General features: G+C 48.0%; 1 protein-coding gene across 2 annotated transcripts in view; it reads right to left on the bottom strand.

The window, feature by feature from the left end:
* GRK4 (G protein-coupled receptor kinase 4) overlaps positions 1–23,222 on the bottom strand; it is a 217,605-nt gene that overhangs the window by 50,999 nt on the left and 143,384 nt on the right. For both annotated transcript variants that reach the window (XM_073647535.1, XM_073647544.1), the window contains exon 5: positions 4,250–4,350. In XM_073647535.1, the coding sequence (XP_073503636.1) occupies positions 4,250–4,350 (101 nt within the window). The remainder of the gene's footprint in view (positions 1–4,249; positions 4,351–23,222) is intronic.

The raw sequence follows: 23,222 nt of genomic DNA, 5'->3' as shown, positions 1-23,222 counted from the left end.
ATCTGGGAATGCAGCCCCCAGAATGGCGGAGACAGACTAGAAACAGGACAGGACCTGGCAATTCAGTAGCAAGACTAACTGAGTGAAGGTGTTGCTCAGGCACCTCCTTCTGGGTGGAAGGGGTTTAAATATCCAGTGACTCACAGCAATAGGCTGGAGACGCATTAGGGGTGCGCCCACAGCAGCTATAAGAATCAGGAAGTAACCGGGCCGCCGCCCTAAGCAGTCAGTCAAGAGATATGCACACAGCATGAACAGGAGCAAGGTTTGTAGGCTGGACTGACAGGTAATATTGTGGTCTTGCATAGTGGGAGGTGGTGCACTATGCAAGCACGCCGCCAGGCATGTTACAAGTATGTTTTGCAACAATAAGGCTGTGAAAGTCTTGAGACAGCTCACTGGTTTTACCCAATATGAGATGTTTCTTGTGTGGTACCTTGGTAATGAGACACCTTTTTATAGGCAATCAGTTGATATTATTTTTCACTAAGTAGCAGGATTGCTTTCTAATTACTGATAGATTTCAGCTGCTGTCAGAACTTTCCATGGCTTTTTGCACCTTTCTCCTGCTTCATGTGTTCAATACTTTTTCCTTGTGTCATTTCTCATTATTACACATACTTTAAATTCATGGACATCTATGGTTTGATTTCTTTGCCTGTGTGGATTGGATGGGTTGTTGCCGAGAGCTTTATGTCTATACCACCTTTAGAAATATATTTACTTAGAAAATTGGTGACGTGTTCAAAACTTATTTCACCCGCTGTATATATCTGATATATATATTACACTTACACATCTATATAGACACACACACACACAAACATACACTCAATAATAGTCCAGAAATCTCAATACCTATATTACAGATTATCACTTATTATCAATTATAATTTATCATCCACTTTTCCATCACTGACCCAGCAAGCTTGAATCTTATACTGACACCATTGACCAGAAACCATCACACCTTATAACCCAGTTATACTTTACACCTGCCTGCTACTTGTTATGCAGTGTATGACAATCACAGATTTTACTCACCTTCCCCTGTTCCAGCGCTGCCTCTCCGACGCTGCTCTGGTCTTTGTCGATTGGCTGCAGTGATGAGATGTGCTGTAGATGTGACATTACTGCTGGAGCCAATCACTGGGTTCAGCTGTTCGTGCTGTCTACATTAGCATCATTACTGAGCCCAGTGATTGCTGAAGCGATGAGGCTTGCTGTAGACGTCACCACTGCAGCCAATCAACAAAGACCAAAGCAGCGTTCGGGAGACAGCACTTGATACACAGGAGGACGAGCATTACCTGTGAATGTTTTTATTTTGTTATAGCTCAGCATCCTTATGGCAATATAAAAAAAAAAATAAAAAATAAAACTGGATGACCTCTAATTGCTGTCCACAACGGCTCCCATTTCCAAGTTGTCTAACAAAAAAAAATCATTGAAAACACAACAGGGAGTGACTGCGAAAATATGAAGTGACGATCCCTCCTTATTGGGTTTATCTCCATCAACTGAAAAGGGCTAGTTGAAAATTCCATATCATCAAGGGGGGGGGGGGCCATAATGATCAATATAAGAGATGAGTGAAACAATTTGATGCAAATCGAATTTTTGTCGAATTTTAGAAAATTTTGCTGGAATTTGAACAATTTCGCAATTAAATTTGTGCAAGTAGTTAAGAAAATGAATGCCACCACTTTTCACAAAGCAGAAGATTATATCAGTCACAGGAGGCTCAACTGGCCTTAGTGGTGGACATTTGGGTTTCCCCATAATGTCTTGCAGTTATTATATCACAAGGTATAAACACAGTCAATGAGGAGGAACTCTTAAAGCGTGTATAAAAGCACAGAGTCAGGTAATACAGCAGCCATTTTAGGGTGAATCTGCATAGTGAGAGGATGTCAAATATTACAGCTTAGCCATAGAGATACGAAAAGAAAGACCTAAATCGGTGAATAAACATTACAGATAGTGTGTGAAAGGACAGTAGTGAAAAATCAGCTACCATCTGTTTACCCATAGCCATACATGTTGAAGTCACTTTCACATTATTAAGGCTGTGTTTGTGTTAAAGTAGTTGAATACAGTCCTAGGAGACCTCCGAGTGTTACACATGTCTTTTCCGGGCAACTCGAGACTGCAGTGTCACGCTGGTGGGTGTGGACCCACTGCGCCACAGTCTGGGCTTACCCTGGAGGGGTGTAACTAAGCTGCTACCAGGTATTCACTACAGCCTCTGATGGTGAGGTTAGGCTTGAGCTACAGGTAGTTGCCAGGTGCCACTCCAGGGTGGTCTCCGGTACTGCAGCAGCTGACCCCAGGGGTCACGGACACAGGTACCTACTCAGAGTTCAAGGACAGGACCGGAAAAATACAACTGACAGTATTGACAGTGGTGCTGGTTCAGACACTATGGTTTCAGGTTCAAGTACAGACAGGATGGATTCAGGAACAGGGACCTAACAACTACGGTAAGTAGCAAGTGCAAGACTAACTATAACTATACACTAAAGTTGCTCAGGCACCCCCTTACAGGGAAGGGTGCCTTAAATACATTATGCCTCCCAGCTATAGGCTGGGGACACTTTACGGAGTGCATACTGCCCCAAGAGCGTTTCTGAAAGACCTGTGCAGCGTCTGCAGGCTCTGTGGCCTGGAAGCCAGAGTAGGAGGAACAGCAGGGCGGCTGTGGTGGTGAGTAAGTCGGCGTCCCTTCCGGGAGATAGGGAAGTACCATGCAGGGACGTCGGCATTACATGCAGTACTTGTAATTCGCTGCAAATTTTTAAAAAAAAAAAAAAAAATCAACAAGCCAGGCTAATTTTAATTTCATAAGATTCGCTCATCTCTAAAATCAAGACTTACCCAATGACAGGGGGGAAAAATAAATTAAAAAATGCACAACGCATTAAGACAAGCCAAGATTGTGTAACAGAAGAGAAGCGGATGATTAAAACGTACAAAAGCCATAACTGGTCTTAAAAGTAAAAGCATCCTACTAACCAGATCTACAAATATGTGTCACAAATACTTGCCATTTTCAGCCTTATGGGCAAACGCCCACACTGCACATGTTATTGCAGAAATGCCTGTAGCTGAAAATCAGAACAATTCATCAAAATAGGGTTGTTTCCGATGAATGGGATAGTTGCAGAGTCTTCCGCAGCAAAAATTGATACAAATAAATGTGAACAAACCCTACAGGGATTGTGTAAAATTTGAAAGGGAAGGGAACAAAATTCCTTAAAGCGTAACCTTCATTTTAATTTATATTTAATACATGAATAGTACACATGAAAATAAGCAACTTTGTAATCTATCTTATCGGAGAAATCTGCTGCTTTCTCCTCCTGGACTGATCATTCATTCTCAATTCATGGGTAAAATCAGTGATGAAGCTACAATGTTATGCTGTCCATTGCAGGGCAGGACAAAGGAAGCTGCAAACAGAAGCGGGCAGGGTGTGGCAAACGGGAATGGGCAAGACACAGGGTGCAGCAAATGGAAGTTGGCATGGGAGCGGGCAGGGCGCGGCAAATGGGAGTGGGCAGGGCGCAGGGTCCTGCAAACAATAATGGGCAGTACAAAGTCCACAGAAAAATGAGCAGGTAGCACACATTGTTCAGAAATAACAGAGGTCCTCCTCCTCCACTGTTTATCAACTTCTGTAAAAATCTTTTCTGGAGTAATTAATTCTCTTAGCAAGGGAGGAACTGAGCACAGAGTATTCATTGAGTAGGTACAGAAGTAAAAATGCCCCATCATCATCAGGTAAACTGATGGATCAGCACTGTACAGGTATTAGGTCATTTCCATATGTGTCAGCGTAGCCACATATTTTCACATCTGCAGTTATGGAAAACCAGACCTCAGGAGCACATGTTGGGTGGGAGAGTGATTTTTCTTGAGTACAAACCTCATTCCTTGACAGACAGTGACGTCATAAAAGAGGATTTATTTCTCCTACAATAGTAAATCTCTAGAACGTACACATCAAAATGCATAAAACACTGCAATTACAATTTTAGTACTCTATACAGCATCGGTCAAAAATCCCATAACTAATATTCTAGATGGTAAAGACGTCATAATGGCCGAGAATCAACCAAAGAAGCTTTGTGTTGCCCACCGCACCCCCCAAAAAAAGAAGAAAAAATTAAACAAAGTAAAGCAAAAAAGTAAATTTATGCAAATCTGCGTCCAAGACATTTAATGTTCCTATTGACGCCGCACTTACCTAGTGCAGTCTTTAAAAAGCTCCTTACAAGGACTCTGCTCCAACCTCTCCTTACATTCATGTACGGTGTCGTGAGGTATTTCCGGCAAATGGGCTGCAGACTGGAAAAGAACAAAAAATAATACTGAATTATTGATAGGTTGTAGGCGTCAATGTCAGCTAATATATGTTTATATGTAAAAATACTCTAAGGTTCTGTTCACATTATTTTTTGAAGGTATTCCCCGATGCATACAGCGCCTCCGATGGATGGCACTATGTAAGCACTGTTGGGTGAAGACAAGCAGGCTATGTCCACATCACACTTGTGTCCTAGAGGAGTCCTTACCAACAACATGGTGTGAACAGAGCAATATACAAAAAAAAAAATTGGGTATTTAATTAATTGTGCATACCACTGCAAAACTCCATGGGGCGAAACACGTGGACCTTTTTAATTGGGACCTGTGCATCATAAAGGCTGAGATCTCTGTAACATCTGATAAGCAGTAAGGCACCAGAGGTTTCTGGAAGCAGATTGTTTCCCTCTGCTACACTGAAGACCATGCACACTCTGCCAAACCGAGCGTGCGTAGGTATAGGAGGGGGGCAGATGCTATACAACGGGGGTATAGGGGCCAGATGCTATACAATGGGGGCATAGGGGCCAGATGCTATACACCAGGGGGCCAGATGCTGAGAAAGGAGCTTTCAGCCAACAGTTATTTGGAGTGTATGAAAACTTGAGATTCATGTTGTTCGAACCTCCGGGCTTAACACTAGGGAAGGGGCGTTAAGGGGCCGAGGGGCCCGATGCTATACACCTGGGGGCCAGATGCTATACACCGGGGGGCCACATGCTATACACCTGGGGGCATAGGTGCTAGATGCTATACACCGGAGCCCAGATCCTATACACCGGGGGGGGCATAGGGGCCAGATGCTATACACCTGGTGGCAGAGGTGCCAGATGCTGTACACCGGGGGCCAGATGCTATACACCGGGGGGCCGAGGGGCCCGATGCTATACACCTGGGGGCCAGATGCTATACACCTGGGGGCATAGGTGCCAGATGCTATACACAGGAGCCCAGATCCTATACACCGGGGGGGGGGGGGGCATAGGGGCCAGATGCTATACACCGGGGGGCATAGGGGCCAGATGCTATACACCGGGGTCAGACGCTATACACCTGGGGGCATAGGGGCCAGATGCTATACTCCAGTGGGCCAGATGCTATACACCGGGGGGCATAGGGGCCAGATGCTATACAAAAGGGGGCCAGATGCTATACACCGGGGGGCATAGGGGCCAGATGCTATACGCCTGGGGGCATAGGGGCCAGATGCTATACACCGGGGGGCCAGATGCTATACACCTGGGGGCATAGGGGCCAGATGCTATACACCGGGGGGCAGATGCTATACACCTGGGGCAAGATGCTATACACCAGGGGGCCAGATGCTATACACCTGGGGGCATAGGGGCCAGAAGCTATCCACCGGGGGGCCAGATGCTATACACCAGGGGGCCAGATGTTGTACACCGGGGGGCATAGGGGCCAGATGCTATACACCGGAGTCCAGATCCTATACACCGGGGGGGCATAGGGGCCAGAAGCTATCCACCGGGGGGCTAGATGCTATACACCTGGGGCAAGATGCAATACACCAGGGGGCCAGATGCTGTACACCGGGGGGCATAGGGGCCAGATGCTATACACCGGGGGGCATAGGGGCCAGATGCTATACACGGGTGGGCATAGGGCCCAGATGCTATACACCGGGGGGGCATAGGGCCCAGATGCTATACACCGGAGGGCAGAGGGCTATACACCGGGGGGCCAGATGCTATACACAGGGGGGCATAGGGGTCAGATGCTATACACCGGGGGGCATAGGGGCCAGATGCTAAACACCTGGGGGCATAGGGGCCAGATGCTATACACCTGGGGGCCAGATGCTGTACACCTGGGGGCATAGGGGCCAGATGCTATACACCAGTGGGCAGATGCTATACATCGGGGGGCATAGGGGCCAGATGCTATACAAAAGGGGGCCAGATGCTATACACCTGGGGGCATAGGGGCCAGATGCTATACACCTGGGGGCATAGGGGCCAGATGCTATACACCTGGGGGCATAGGGGCCAGATGCTATACACCTGGGGGCATTGGGGCCAGATGCTATACACCTGGGGGCATTGGGGCCAGATGCTATACACCTGGGGGCATTGGGGCCAGATGCTATACACCTGGGGGCATTGGGGCCAGATGCTATACACCTGGGGGCATTGGGGCCAGATGCTATACACCAGGGGACATAGGGGCCAGATGCTATACACCGGGGGGGCATAGGGGCCAGATGCTATACACCGGGGGGGCATAGGGGCCAGATGCTATATACCAGGGGGGCATAGGGGCCAGATGCTATACACCGGGGGGGCATAGGGGCCAGATGCTATACACCGGGGGGGGCATAGGGGCCAGATGCTATACACCGGGGTCAGACGCTATACACCTGGGGTCATAGGGGCCAGATGCTATACACCAGTGGGCCAGATGCTATACACCGGGGGGCATAGGGGCCAGATGCTATACAAAAGGGGGCCAGATGCTATACACCGGGGGGGCATAGGGGCCAGATGCTATACACCGGGGGGCATAGGGGCCAGATACCATACACCGGGGTCAGACGCTATACACCTGGGGTCATAGGGGCCAGATGCTATACACCAGTGGGCCAGATGCTATACACCGGGGGGCATAGGGGCCAGATGCTATACAAAAGGGGGCCAGATGCTATACACCGGGGGGCATAGGGGCCAGATGCTATACACCTGGGGGCATAGGGGCCAGATGCTATACACCTGGGGGCATAGGGGCCAGATGCTATACACCTGGGGGCATAGGGGCCATATGCTATACACCTGGGGGCATAGGGGCCATATGCTATACACCGGGGGGCAGATTCTATACACCTGGGGCAAGATGCTATACACCAGGGGGCCAGATGCTATACACCTGGGGGCATAGGGGCCAGAAGCTATCCACCGGGGGGCCAGATGCTATACACCAGGGGGCCAGATCCTATACACCGGGGGGCATAGGGGCCAGAAGCTATCCACCGGGGGGCCAGATGCTATACACCTGGGGGCATAGGGGCCAGAAGCTATCCACCGGGGGGCCAGATGCTATACACCTGGGGCAAGATGCTATACACCAGGGGGCCAGATGCTGTACACCGGGGGGCATAGGGGCCAGATGCTATACACCGGGGGGGGCATAGGGGCCAGATGCTATACACCGGGGGGGGCATAGGGGCCAGATGCTATACACCGGGGGGGGCATAGGGGCCAGATGCTATACACCGGGGGGGGCATAGGGGCCAGATGCTATACACCGGGGGGGGCATAGGGGCCAGATGCTATACACCGGGGGGCATAGGGGCCAGATGCTATACACCTGGGGGCATAGGGGCCAGATGCTATACATCGGGGTCAGACGCTATACACCTGGGGGCATAGGGGCCAGATGCTATACACCAGTGGGCCAGATGCTATACACCTGGGGGCATAGGGGCCAGATGCTATACAAAAGGGGGCCAGATGCTTTACACCTGGGGGCATAGGGGCCAGATGCTATACACCGGGGGGCCAGATGCTATACACCTGGGGGCATAGGGGCCAGATGCTATACACCGGGGGGCAGATGCTATACACCTGGGGCAAGATGCTATACACCTGGGGGCATAGGGGCCAGATGCTATACAATGGGGGCATAGGGGCCAGATGCTATACACCAGGGGGCCAGATGCTGAGAAAGGAGCTTTCAGCCAACAGTTATTTGGAGTGTATGAAAACTTGAGATTCATGTTGTTCGAACCTCCGGGCTTAACACTAGGGAAGGGGCGTTAAGGGGCCGAGGGGCCCGATGCTATACACCTGGGGGCCAGATGCTATACACCGGGGGGCCACATGCTATACACCTGGGGGCATAGGTGCTAGATGCTATACACCGGAGCCCAGATCCTATACACCGGGGGGGGCATAGGGGCCAGATGCTATACACCTGGTGGCAGAGGTGCCAGATGCTGTACACCGGGGGCCAGATGCTATACACTGGGGGGCCGAGGGGCCCGATGCTATACACCTGGGGGCCAGATGCTATACACCTGGGGGCATAGGTGCCAGATGCTATACACAGGAGCCCAGATCCTATACACCGGGGGGGGGGGGGGCATAGGGGCCAGATGCTATACACCGGGGGGCATAGGGGCCAGATGCTATACACCGGGGGGCATAGGGGCCAGATGCTATACACCGGGGTCAGACGCTATACACCTGGGGGCATAGGGGCCAGATGCTATACTCCAGTGGGCCAGATGCTATACACCGGGGGGCATAGGGGCCAGATGCTATACAAAAGGGGGCCAGATGCTATACACCGGGGGGCATAGGGGCCAGATGCTATACGCCTGGGGGCATAGGGGCCAGATGCTATACACCGGGGGGCCAGATGCTATACACCTGGGGGCATAGGGGCCAGATGCTATACACCGGGGGGCAGATGCTATACACCTGGGGCAAGATGCTATACACCAGGGGGCCAGATGCTATACACCTGGGGGCATAGGGGCCAGAAGCTATCCACCGAGGGGCCAGATGCTATACACCAGGGGGCCAGATGTTGTACACCGGGGGGCATAGGGGCCAGATGCTATACACCGGAGTCCAGATCCTATACACCGGGGGGGCATAGGGGCCAGAAGCTATCCACCGGGGGGCTAGATGCTATACACCTGGGGCAAGATGCAATACACCAGGGGGCCAGATGCTATACACGGGTGGGCATAGGGCCCAGATGCTATACACCGGGGGGGCATAGGGCCCAGATGCTATACACCGGGGGGGCATAGGGCCCAGATGCTATACACCGGGGGGCAGAGGGCTATACACCGGGGGGCCAGATGCTATACACAGGGGGGCATAGGGGTCAGATGCTATACACCGGGGGGCATAGGGGCCAGATGCTAAACACCTGGGGGCATAGGGGCCAGATGCTATACACCTGGGGGCCAGATGCTGTACACCTGGGGGCATAGGGGCCAGATGCTATACACCAGTGGGCAGATGCTATACATCGGGGGGCATAGGGGCCAGATGCTATACAAAAGGGGGCCAGATGCTATACACCTGGGGGCATAGGGGCCAGATGCTATACACCTGGGGGCATAGGGGCCAGATGCTATACACCTGGGGGCATTGGGGCCAGATGCTATACATCTGGGGGCATTGGGGCCAGATGCTATACACCTGGGGGCATTGGGGCCAGATGCTATACACCTGGGGGCATTGGGGCCAGATGCTATACACCAGGGGGCATAGGGGCCAGATGCTATACACCGGGGGGGCATAGGGGCCAGATGCTATACACCGGGGGGGCATAGGGGCCAGATGCTATACACCGGGGGGGCATAGGGGCCAGATGCTATACACCGGGGGGGCATAGGGGCCAGATGCTATACACCGGGGGGGCATAGGGGCCAGATGCTATACACCGGGGGGGGCATAGGGGCCAGATGCTATACACCTGGGGTCATAGGGGCCAGATGCTATACACCAGTGGGCCAGATGCTATACACCGGGGGGCATAGGGGCCAGATGCTATACAAAAGGGGGCCAGATGCTATACACCGGGGGGGCATAGGGGCCAGATGCTATACACCGGGGGGCATAGGGGCCAGATGCTATACACCGGGGTCAGACGCTATACACCTGGGGTCATAGGGGCCAGATGCTATACACCAGTGGGCCAGATGCTATACACCGGGGGGCATAGGGGCCAGATGCTATACAAAAGGGGGCCAGATGCTATACACCGGGGGGCATAGGGGCCAGATGCTATACACCTGGGGGCATAGGGGCCAGATGCTATACACCTGGGGGCATAGGGGCCAGATGCTATACACCTGGGGGCATAGGGGCCATATGCTATACACCTGGGGGCATAGGGGCCATATGCTATACACCGGGGGGCAGATTCTATACACCTGGGGCAAGATGCTATACACCAGGGGGCCAGATGCTATACACCTGGGGGCATAGGGGCCAGAAGCTATCCACCGGGGGGCCAGATGCTATACACCAGGGGGCCAGATCCTATACACCGGGGGGCATAGGGGCCAGAAGCTATCCACCGGGGGGCCAGATGCTATACACCTGGGGGCATAGGGGCCAGAAGCTATTCACCGGGGGGCCAGATGCTATACACCAGGGGGCCAGATGCTGTACACCGGGGGGCATAGGGGCCAGATGCTATACACCGGGGGGGGCATAGGGGCCAGATGCTATACACCGGGGGGGGCATAGGGGCCAGATGCTATACACCGGGGGGGGCATAGGGGCCAGATGCTATACACCGGGGGGGGCATAGGGGCCAGATGCTATACACCGGGGGGGGCATAGGGGCCAGATGCTATACACCGGGGGGCATAGGGGCCAGATGCTATACACCTGGGGGCATAGGGGCCAGATGCTATACATCGGGGTCAGACGCTATACACCTGGGGGCATAGGGGCCAGATGCTATACACCAGTGGGCCAGATGCTATACACCTGGGGGCATAGGGGCCAGATGCTATACAAAAGGGGGCCAGATGCTTTACACCTGGGGGCATAGGGGCCAGATGCTATACACCGGGGGGCCAGATGCTATACACCTGGGGGCATAGGGGCCAGATGCTATACACCGGGGGGCAGATGCTATACACCTGGGGCAAGATGCTATACACCTGGGGGCATAGGGGCCAGAAGCTATCCACCGGGGGGCCAGATGCTATACACCAGGGGGCCAGATGCTGTACACCGGGGGGCATAGGGGCCAGATGCTATACACCGGGGGGCATAGGGGCCAGATGCTATGCACCGGGGGGCATAGGGGCCAGATGCTATGCACCGGAGGGCAGAGGAGCTAGATGCTATACACCGGAGGGCAGACGAGCCAGATGCTATACACCGGGGGGCATAGGGGCCAGATGCTATACACCGGGGGGCATAGGGGCCAGATGCTATACACCGGGGGGCCAGATGCTATACACCTGGGGGCATAGGGGCCAGATGCTATACACCTGGGGGCATAGGGGCCAGATGCTATACACCTGGGGGCATAGGGGCCAGATGCTATAAACCGGGGGGCATAGGGGCCAGATGCTATAAACCGGGGGGCATAGAGGCCAGATGCTATACACCGGGGGGCATAGGGACCAGATGCTATACACCGGAGGGCAGAGGGCCCAGGTGCTATACACCGGGGAGCCAGATGCTATGCACCGGGAGGGAGAGGGGCCAGATGCTATACACAGGGGGGCCAGATGCTATACACCGGAGGGCAGAGGGGCCAGATGCTATACACCTGGGGGCATAGGGGCCAGATGCTATACACCGGGGGGCCAGATGCTGAGAAAGGAGCTTTCAGCCAACAGTTATTTGGAGTGTATGAACACTTGAGATTCATGTTGCTCGAACCTCCGGGCTTTACACCAGGGAAGGGGTGTTGGGGGGCCGAGGGGCCCGATGCTATACACCGGGGGGCATAGGGGCCAGATGCTTTTCACCTGGGGGCCAGATGCAATACACCAGGGGGCATAGGGGCCAGATGCTATACACCGCGGGGCAGAGGGGCCAGATGCTATACAGCAGAGGGGGACAATAGGGCCAGATGCTATACTCCCGGAGGGATAATCGGGATGGATAAGGAACTTGAATTAAATGGTTAAGACATGTCTAAAACTTTTGTTCATAAAATGTACATCTCGGTGATCTAAAAAAAAGGTGACCGTAGTGGGGGAATGCAGTACTCCTCGTCACTTTACATCTGTGCCCAGCCTATTATAACTTCCTAAGTCTCTACCACTGAAGGCCCATTCTACCCATGTATACACACCTGTTAATATTTGCACTGGAAAGGTGCCTGCCTACGTGTCTTTCCCACAGTACCAGTCATTTTCTATGACCGATAAGGCCTCTCATCTGGGCTGAAACATACAAATAAGGATGAAGCCGACAAGTCGTCAGCTATTATGTGTCCAGATAATAAAACACAAGGAGGAGGAAGTATTTTGAGCACAAACATCTTAAGACTACTTCCTAGAAATATGTGACCTCCGGCATCTTTAATGGCAGCGCCGGTGTTTTGTTTTTTTTTCTCTTTTTCTTAGAAGTCATCAACTTCAACAAATGACAAAGGTGAAAACAAGGCCTCGGGCCGGCCATTACAACCTGAAGCCTCTGCAGATGGTATGTGCGTTTCTGAGCAGCTATTTCCATCTAAGGAAGATGATAATGGGCTGGCTCAGGTTCCTATTCGATCTGGAAATATCCCAAAGCTTCACGTCTCCGAAAAAAAAAAATGCATGGGAAGAAGCAAAAAATGCCAGTTCGATAGGAAGGAAGGGAGTGGCATAAATAATAGCCAAAAAAACAAAGGTTGGTAAGGACACAGGCTAAGAAAAGAATGAAGTGACGGCACAGAAGTGGACGGACGCTGACGACATTGCCAGAAGCTGCTATGTGAGGCCTTCGGAGGCCACATAACGGGAATTCCCTTAGGCTGGAGCATCAGCAGAGCTTCTATAATTCTCACCCACGGCACAGTCTATACGGCTGCAATGTGTCTGAGAATTGTGGAGGAACTGCTCATTTTCTACAAGAATTACCTTGAATCATATGTGTAGGAACTTACCTTTTAAAAAGGTAGTAGGATAATTTTACCCCCATTGCATAGTTACAACCATAGGTGTTGGATTTAGGGCAAGCCAGTGGGAGCCCCACTAAAACTGAGAACAGAGGTGACCATGCAACTATTGTCCCTCTCCACTATGGTATGAAAAACCTCAAAGTTGGAAAAGTAATTGCGCTCATGTCCCTTCCATCCTATAAGGCTTTGTTCATACGGAGTTTTTTTTTTAACAAATTTTTTCTCCCAAATATCTTCCTCCAAAGGCACTTGGAAAACTTTTCTTATCGGTTTCTATTGGAAATACAATTTGGTGCTCATATCAGGCGTTTTTTTTTTTTGTTTTGTGTTTTGTTTTTTTAGATTTTTCTCTCCCTGAAGAGGTTTTGATAAACGTCTGGTGTAAAAACAAAAATAAAAAGAAGATCAGGTCACTGTCTTCAAGAAAAGAAAAACACCTCCAAAAACTCTCCAAAACAGGAAAGTTTCCTGAAACAATTTCTGCTCGAGAAGCTCATGTTTTTTGAGCTTTTCAAAAAAACTGAGCATAGCCTAAAGGAAAGTGACTGGGAACTGGGGATGAATACCGAACCAAGTCTCTCCAGTGTCGTATCTTGAAGCTCATGGGCCCTAGTGCAAAATCTCCAACAGGACCCTCAACTATCACAGCTCTTTTGTAGTAATGCTCTTCCCATAAGGACCAAAGGGACTTTTTAGGCTCCCCCAAGCTTCAGGGCCTGGATGTGACTAATTCCTGCACCTACTATAGTTAGGCCCCTGCTTTTGCCCAAGCTGAGAATTTTCTTAAGCTTTGTTCACAATTGTGGCTGTATTGCAGGCATGGTGCTGTTTTCACAATGTTTCTTTGGAAACATAGCAAAAACTATTGCAGATTTGCATGGTTTTGAAAGACCATGGCAAGATCTGCACTATGCCAGCATGCAGGCTTAGCCTGGGCCTCTAACCTGGGCAGCCGCATTCAGCTGAAGCTTCGTTCACATGCAGTGGTCAATAGCAACACAATTTTGCCAGTAATATCATAGTTTTATGTGCAAAATTGTGTAGATATTGGCCACTATATGTAGGCCGGGAGGTGCATTCACAAAAAGCTCCTGATGATGTTACGGGAATCGGCCTAACAATCTGCACATGCGCCACCCCTCTATTGAGAGAACGCCAGGCGATGATTTGGCACCTGGGCAGAATCACTTAACAGTGGGGTACCACAGGGGTCAGTATTGGGCCCCCTTCTTTTTAACATATTTCAATATTATTTCAATATTTGCAGATGACACTAAACTCTGCAGTGTAATCAATACAGAGGAGGACAATTTTATATTACAGGAGGATCTATGTAAACTAGAAGCTTGGGCTGATAAATGGCAAATGAGCTTTAATGGGGATAAATGTAAGGTAAAGCACTAGGGCAGAGGAAATAAAATGTATAATTATATGCTTAATTGTAAAACACTGGGCAAAACGGTCACTGAAAAAGACCTGGGTGTATTGGTGGACGACAAGCTCACGTTTGGTGGCCAGTGTCAGGCAGCTGCTGCAAAGGCAAATAAAATAATGGGATGCATTAAAAGAGGCATAGATGCTCATGAGGAGAACATAATTTTACCTGTATACAAGTCACTAGTGCGACCACACTTAGAATACTGTGTACAGTTCTGGTCTCCGGTGTATAAGAAAGACATAGCTGAACTAGAGAGAGTGCAGAGAAGAGTGACCAAGGTTATTAGAGGACTGGGGGGTCTGCAATACTAAGACAGGTTATTACACTTGGGGTTATTTAGTTTGGAAAAAAGAAGGCTTAGAGGTGATCTTATTACTATGTACAAGTATATGATGGGACAGTACAAAGACCTTTCTACTAATCTTTTTACTCTGAGTCCTGAGACGGGGACAAGGGGGCATCTTCTACGTCTGGAGGAAAGAAGGTTTAATCATAATCACAGATGGGGATTCTTTACTGTAAGAGCGGTGAGACTATGGAGCTCTCTGCAGCATGATGTTGTAATGAGTGATTCACTACTAAAATTTAAGAAGGGCATGGATGCCTTTCTTGAAAAGTATAATATTACAGGTTATATATACTAGATTCCTTGATAGGGCGTTGATCCAGGGAACTAGTCTGATTGCCATTTGGAGTCAGGAAGGTTTTTTTTTCCCAAATGTGGAGCTTAGTGTTTGCCACATGGAATATTTTGCCTTCCTCTGGAACAACATGTTAGGCTATGGGTTGAACTTGATGGACTTAGTCTTCCTTCAACCTTAAAAACTATGCTACTAGGTTACTGTCTGGAGTGGTCTCATTAGCCGGGGCAGCGTTTGCACAGTAAGCTCTTGACGATGTAGCAGAAGATAGTCTAACGATCTGCGCATGACCGGTAGCCTCTATTGAAATTGCTCCAGATGAGAATTTGGCTCCTGTGCAGAATCACCATCTGGAGTTGTGTCATCAGACGGAACGGCGCATGCACAGTAGGCGCTTGATGACGTAGTGTATGCCGGCCAAATGATCTGCGCATATGCCACCCCTCTACTGAAACGACCCTGGTCAATGATTCCGTACCTGCGCAGAATCACTACCTGGGGTGGTTTCATCAACATGCACCACCCAGTTTCATGAGATGACCCCAAAAGATAATTTGGCACCTGTGCAGAGATTCAGGCAGTGGAGGAAAGAAGAGTGATCCGACGGCGGGAGGGGAAATAAGGAGACAGGCATGACAGGTGGAAGAGCAGTGTCCGCCCAGTGCACCTGCGATTAGAATTTCAGATATGGATTGCTCAGCAATTTCCAAACTAAATACTACAAGAAAGGTATTATGGATTTATTAAGCATTGAAAGGACCTTTACAAATATGCTTTTAGTTAGGAGTTTAGTTTCCCTTTAATGAATTTTTATAAAGGTTTCTTCAGTGTCACCCAGACTAATAAATGTAAAGTACAACATCTTCAGCTCCAACATGTCTATGTAAGCATGCAAATGTGTCATTCCAAATGTGCAAGCTGAGATGGTGGCCATACAGGTTATCATCTAGCCTTCTGGCAACATCTGTTTTCTTACATTTTGTCCTTACTTAAAGTGGAGAAAAAAACAAAACCTATAAATACAAAACACATTCTGCAGCATCCGTTTGCTGGGAGAAATGAAAGCGTATGCGGTGAAGAAACATTCAGAGCCAGGAACCACAAACTTGTGTCGAGTTTTATTCCATTCCACTCTCAGGACAAGTCCATTAAGAAGGGCTTCCCCCAATGTTTTTACAGTATAGCTTTTCTACCACTTAGCAACTCGCCCGCTCTTCTACTAAAGAAACTGGAACTTTACAAACATGATGTGGGATGGTTTGGCAATTTCCTTACCTATAACTCAAAGGACTATATAGAAATATTTTGTGCCTCAAGATCTACTGTGTCAGCCTCGTAGGAAAGTATAAGACTCAAACTGTACCGTAAAATTATCCTGAAATTCTAGATGAGAAAATAATGGGCTTCCCAAGATGAATATTTCTTCTCGATTCCTGATGTGCACAAATAAGCAAAAAAGATAGTTAAGAGTAAAATAATTTGTTGATTCAACCACCCATCAAGATGTCTTTCTTGTACAATCATTCGTCCTGCTCCATGGGTCCATCCGTCATCTGTTTATGTCTTTGTAGGCTCAACTTTTCATCTCACCATCCAATTATTCATCTGTTCTCCCCTCTATACATTCTTTCATTTATACATTCATCCATATATAGGTCTATTCAATCTTCCGTCAGTGCATCCTTCTACCTGTTCTTCCACCTAGCCTTCCATTTCTGTACGCATCTTTTTAATCTGTCCATTTACCTACCAGTATTTTGGTTATAGGCCTATTCAATAGTCGGTCCATGCAAAGATTTTAGGATCCTTCCATCTCTCCCTACATCTTTCCTCTCTCCATTAATCTACCCATTAATCCATCCATTACTCCATTCTTCCACCTACCCATTCTTTCAATTTGTCCAGTCATCTACACATACATCCATCTTACTGTCTTTTCAATTATCAGTCTACCTGTTCTTCCATCTGCATGTTTTTATCCATCTATGTAGAAATCCCTTTAATCTGTCCATTCAATTATCCATCCTTCCATCTATGTACCAATAGTCCACCCATGTACCCGTTTTGGGGTCCTTCTATACATCTATATTTCCTTCCATCTTTCTATTATTTACTAATCTATCCATTTATCCATCCACCAGTCCATTTTTCCACCCACCCATCCTTTCAATCTGTCCATTCTTTGACACATTCATCTTTCGGTTTATACAATCATACATGTACCTATCCTTTTAATCTCTCCATTTATTTACCCATCCTTCCGTCTATGTTCAATCGCAATCCATGGGCCAGTTTTTTGGTTCTTCCATCAATCTTTCCACAGTTCATTAATCTACCCATTCATTCATCCTTCCATTTGTCCAATCATTCAATACTTCTTTCATCCTGTTATTTCAGCATACAGGGTCTTGATACCAGTATCTGATGACTTACAGTCATAGCCGACACCCTTGAAATCGTTCCAGAAAATGAAGTAACGTATTTCTCCCAGAGAATTATTACAATTAAACACGTTTTGTTATGCACACGTTTATTTCCTTTGTGTATTGGAACAAAAAAACCCCCAGAAAATAAAGGCAAATTGGACATAATTTCACACAATGGGCTGGACAAAATTGTTGGCACCCCCAACTTAATATTTGGTTGTACACCCTTTGGAATAAATAACTGCATTCAATCGCTTCCTATAACCATCAACAAGCTTCTTACACCTCTGAACTTGAATTTTGGACCACTCTTCTTGTGCAAACTGCTCCAGGTCTCTCATATTTCAAGGAGCCTTCTCCCAACAGCAATTTTAAGATCTCTCCACAGGTGTTCAATGGGATTTAGATCCAGACTCATTGCTGCCACTTCAGAACTCTCCAGCGCTTTGTTTCCATCCATTTCTGGGGGCTTCTTGAGGTATGTTTGGGGTCATTGTCCTGCTGAAAAACCCATGACCTAGGATGAAAACCCAGCTTTCTGACACTGGGCACTACATTGCGACCCAAAATCCTTTGGTAATCCTCAGATTTCATGATGACTTGCACACAGTCAAGGCACCCAATGCCAGAGGCAGGAAAACAACCCCAAAACATCTTTGCACCTCTACCACATTTGACTGTAGATCCTGTGTTCTTTGTAGGCCTCATTCCGTTTTAAGTAAACAGTAGAATGATGTGCTTTACCAAAAAGCTGCATCTTGGTCTCATCACAAGACTCTTTCCCAGAAGGATTTTGGCTTACTAACCTACATTTTGGCAAACTGCAGTCTAGCTTTTCTGTGTTAATGTGTCAGCAGTGGGGTCCTCCGGGGTCTACTGCCATAGCATTTCATTTCATTCAAATGTCCAAGGATAGTTGTGCTGACACTGATGCATCCTGAACCTGAAGGACAGTTTGAATTTCTTTGGAACTTTATTGGGGCTGCTTATCCACCAGCCGGATTATCCTGAGTTGAAACCTTACATAAATTTTTCTAATTTAGTAACTTCAGTATAGAGAAGAATTTTTGCAAAGCATGAAAGTATTTAATATAATTCCAGATCAATTTCCAGTATTCTAGAAAACTCCATAATCTGGCACATTGTTGGACCAGAAAATAGCAAAGTTACTAGGTTTGATTTCCGAATAGGCTTTCCTTATATGAATGACCTCCTTTTTCTCAAAATATACACCTGTGTTTATCGTAGGAAAGGTCCACTCCGGCTCAGATGAGTTCAGCAGAACTTTAATGCTCTCCAGGATTTGAAATAGTGACCCCACATCCAAATTCCTGATCTTCTATAAATGATCTTTAAAATGTCTCTGTGGACGGCCAGTGACTATAAACTGATATAACGCAGCATTCCTCGTCAGGCACCATGACCTCAACGTGTCAAATGGAAAGAACAAGCTCTTATTAAATTACCGGGGCAGCTTTTATTTCAGGTCTTGGAACTAGGTGTTGGGATCTGGATTTTATATTCGACATGCATATGGTCGGAGCTGTGAATTATGAGTGACCCTTGGTTAGAGTAATATATGTACGAAGCCGAATTTATGCATAATCCCTGTGATCGTTTGTGATGGGCCTATCGGGGAGATTCACACAGCCTTGGGTTTAGTATAAAAGCCAAGAGCTCTCACGGGCTGGTAAGTAGAAGTTCTTTAATGGACTTAAAAAAAAAAACAACTGGAAATGAAGAAATACATAAAAAAAACAGACCACAAATAAAACAAAAAAACACAACTTTATTTTATCTAACTCCAAAAAACATAAAAATCATACCATATTTATTCTATATATCACAAACTGTGTGATAACTTGCTAATTTCTGGATGTCCCACCGATTAGAACAGTGACGTTAGAATGGGGCAGTAGTGCAAATATGGAACCCACGCTCCATCTATTCCCTAAGGGGCTGCTGCGGTTGGCTTTGTCCAGCAGCCAGTATGAAAAGAGCGGTGGGTTTGGCATTTGACCTGCAACGCCATCTTCTAATGGTTATTAAAGTTCCCCTACGAAAATAAAAATTCTTCTTAAGTCGATTGGTGCAGGTACCAGCGACGGGACACCCACCGATCAGCAAGTTATCAACTAACAGTTTGAGGTTACATTGATTTGATTGTGGAACCAGTGGTGCAGCCATTTCTTCAAAGTGTTCCAGGAGCCGTTTTTCAATATGATAAAGCCAGGTCGCATGTTGCTTGTGCTGCTATGAGCAACCTGCATGGTCTAAACGCACAACCATGGCCTGCAGCGTCTCTGGACTAGTCTCCCATCGAGCACATCTGGGACGTTATTGGTCGTCAATTGCACTTGGAGCTGCCTGCAGCGCATCTTGATGATTTTCAGTGTATTCAGTGCGGCACTTAGAGAACCATTAATAACTTCAGTGATTGCAGCAGAGGCTTTAAGGGTGGCGATTTCAGACTCAACAATGAATAAATCAAAATGTTTTGAAAATATTGTTTCCATTTCCAGATGGTTACCATGTAAATTGATTAGTAAGGTCATGACTTTTCCATCTCAGTGTTGCAATTTGCAACGTTGAGGATTGGATTTAATATATTATGCACAGTGACGCGCCCCCTGGGCCGTGGGGATACCCGGAACCGGGCCTGTAGATGCTGGGGGTTGTAGTCACCGTGGCGGAGACCCGGTCCGTGACCCAGGGCGGTCAAACCAGGGTAGTTCATGTGTGTCTGTTATGTATAGTCCGACTACGCCACTTGTGGAATGCGGTTATTGGGAACCGCCACTGCGGAGCAGTCCGCTGAAGCTGGTGGTGTGTGCAGCAAGGTGATGCAACTCCCCACAGGAAGAGTGTAGCTTCAGGGCAGCGTGACTGGATGATGGTGGTGATGGTGCAAGAATAATCACAGAGTCCAAACGATACAGTCTCAGATCCTTTACTCACGGTTTAAGCAGTTCCAGTTACAGGGCCAGTGTAAGAGGCCACGGCGTCCTGTGCTCACGCAGTGAGGGGCTCGGACGACTCCCAGATACCTCCAGAGTATTTATCAGGACCCCCTTCTGTGTCCCCTTTCTAGCCTTCTCCCTGCACCTCACACCTAGTAGCACTCCTGTCCGGTGTCTTCCGACCTTGGTGGGCGACGTGTGTTCCGTCCCCGTGGTCCTATGTGGCAACCTTCCTAGCACACTCGTAAGGACTTATGGTCTGCGGTATTTGAAATGCTGCAGCCTCCGGTTCTCTAGTTAGGCTTTGTAGCTCTTGGCTAGTTAAGGGACCAGTTCCCTTTCTACGGCCTGACCCCCCTACCTCCTGGCAGCGGCGGGTGTACGGGTGGCTTGCTGCACAGACCGTACCCCTGGGGTCCCTTCTCTTCTCGTCCTGGAGCCTCTCCTGCTCCCCTTTTCTCTCCCTTCTCCTTCAGGCTCAGGCCTCCTGACTTGGCCCACCTGTGGAGCAGAGCTTGTGCAGAGCCTCTGCTCCTGTCACTTCTCCTCTCAACTCCAACTCTCCACTCTCTGTCTGACTTGAAACAAAATGGTTCCTTCCTTTTATACCTTCTACTCCAGTGCTCCCAGGATCTACGTCCTCCACCCATCCACTACTTAATTCCCCCTCTCTAAGTGGTTCCTCCCCACTCAAGCCAGGGATCAGGGACTGTGCTCTCCCGTAGGAGCAATCTCGCCCTGTCCCCCGGAAATGTGGTGTAGTGGATGTAGTGTTAGGGTCCTGAGCCATACTCCTTCCTTACCTGAGAGTGAGATACCACACCTCTGGATGAGATGCAATACCTCTGTGGCGACCGAACCCTCAGGGGCGCCACATACAGTACAGATCAAAAGTTTGGACACACCTTCTCATTTAAAATTTTTTCTGTATTTTCATGACTTTGAAAATTGTACATTCACACTGAAGGCATCAAAACTATGAATTAACACATGTGGAATTATATACTTAACAAAAAAGTGTGAAACAACTGAAAATATGTCTTATATTCTAGGTTCTTCAAAGTAGCCACCTTTTGCTTTGATGACTGCTTTTCACACTCTTGGCATGGTCTTGATGAGCTTCAAGAGGTAGTCACCAGAAATGGTTTTCACTACACAGGTGTGCCCTGTCAGGTTTAATAAGTGGGATTTCTTGCCTTATAAATGGGGTTGGAACCATCAGTTGTGTTGTGCAGAAGTCTGGTGGATACACATCTGATAGTCCTACTGAATAGACTGTTAGAATTTGTATTATGGCAAGAAAAAAGCAGCTAAGTAAAGAAAAACGAGTGGCCATCATTACTTTAAGAAACGAAGGTCAGTCAGTCCGAAAAATTGGGCAAACTTTGAATGTGTCCCCAAGTGTAGTTGCAAAAACCATCAAGCGCTACAAAGAAACTGGCTCACATGAGGACCGCCCCAGGAAAGGAAGACCAAGAGTCACCTCTGCTTCTGAGGATAAGTTTATCTGAGTCACCAGCCTCAGAAATCGCAGGTTAACAGCAGCTCAGATTAGAGACCAGGTCAATGCCACACAGAGTTCTAGCAGCAGACACATCTCTACAACAACTGTTAAGAGGAGACTTTGTGCAGCAGGCCTTCAAGGTAAAGTAGCTGCTAGGAAACCACTGCTAAGGACAGGCAACAAGCAGAAGAGACTTGTTTGGGCTAAAGAACACAAGGAATGGACATTAGACCAGTGGAAATCTGTGCTTTGGTCTGATGAGTCCAAATTTGAGATCTTTGGTTCCAACCACCGTGTCTTTGTGCGATGCAGAAAAGGTGAACGGATGGACTCTACATGCCTGGTTCCCACCGTGAAGCATAGAGGAGGAGGTGTGATTGCGTGGGGGTGCTTTGCTGGTGACACTGTTGGGGATTTATTCAAAATTGAAGGCATACTGAACCAGCATGGCTACCACAGCATCTTGCAGCAGCATGCTATTCCATCCGGTTTGCGTTTAGTTGGACCATCACTTATTTTTCAACAGGACAATGATCCCAAACACACCTCCAGGCTGTGTAAGGGCTATTTGACCAAGAAGGAGAGTGATGGGGTGCTACGCCAGATGACCTGTCCTCCACAGTCACCAGACCTGAACCCAATCGAGATGGTTTGGGGTGAGCTGGACCGCAGAGTGAAGGCAAAAGGGCCAACAAGTGGTAAGCATTTCAGGGAACTCCTTCAAGATTGTTGGAAGACCATTTCGGGTGACTACCTCTTGAAGCTCACCAAGAGTGTGCAAAGCAGTCATCAAAGCAAAAGGTGGCTACTTTGAAGAACCTAGAATATAAGACAAATTTTCAGTTGTTTCACACTTTTTTTGTTAAGTATATAATTCCACATGCGTTAATTCATAGTTTTGATGCCTTCAGTGTGAATGTACAATTTTCATAGTCATGAAAATACAGAAAAATCTTTAAATGAGAAGGTGTGTCCAAACTTTTGGTCTGTACTGTATGTCAATTTATGGACAAGAAGTTACCACAGATGTCAACGAAGACCTAAAATATTCAAATCTGAAAAAAAAGATGGGATTTGATGCAGAATGGAAAAATATAGGATTTTATTCTTTAGGATTTCGAAAAAGGTTTATGGAAGCAAAACTAAAAATAACTAAATAAGGAGATACAAGCATAATATGGATATGCAGAACAACGCATAGATGAAAGTATAACCGATTTTTTATTTTTCATCAGGTCGTGTGAATTGGCCTTTGGGTAAGAGTTTAAA

This window comes from Phyllobates terribilis, unplaced genomic scaffold (genome assembly GCF_046119375.1).
Source record: "Phyllobates terribilis strain yellow unplaced genomic scaffold, ASM4611937v1 Scaffold_1__5_contigs__length_1240528914, whole genome shotgun sequence".
Classification (NCBI taxonomy): domain Eukaryota; kingdom Metazoa; phylum Chordata; class Amphibia; order Anura; family Dendrobatidae; genus Phyllobates; species Phyllobates terribilis.
This window is presented reverse-complemented; position numbering and strand designations above follow the sequence as displayed.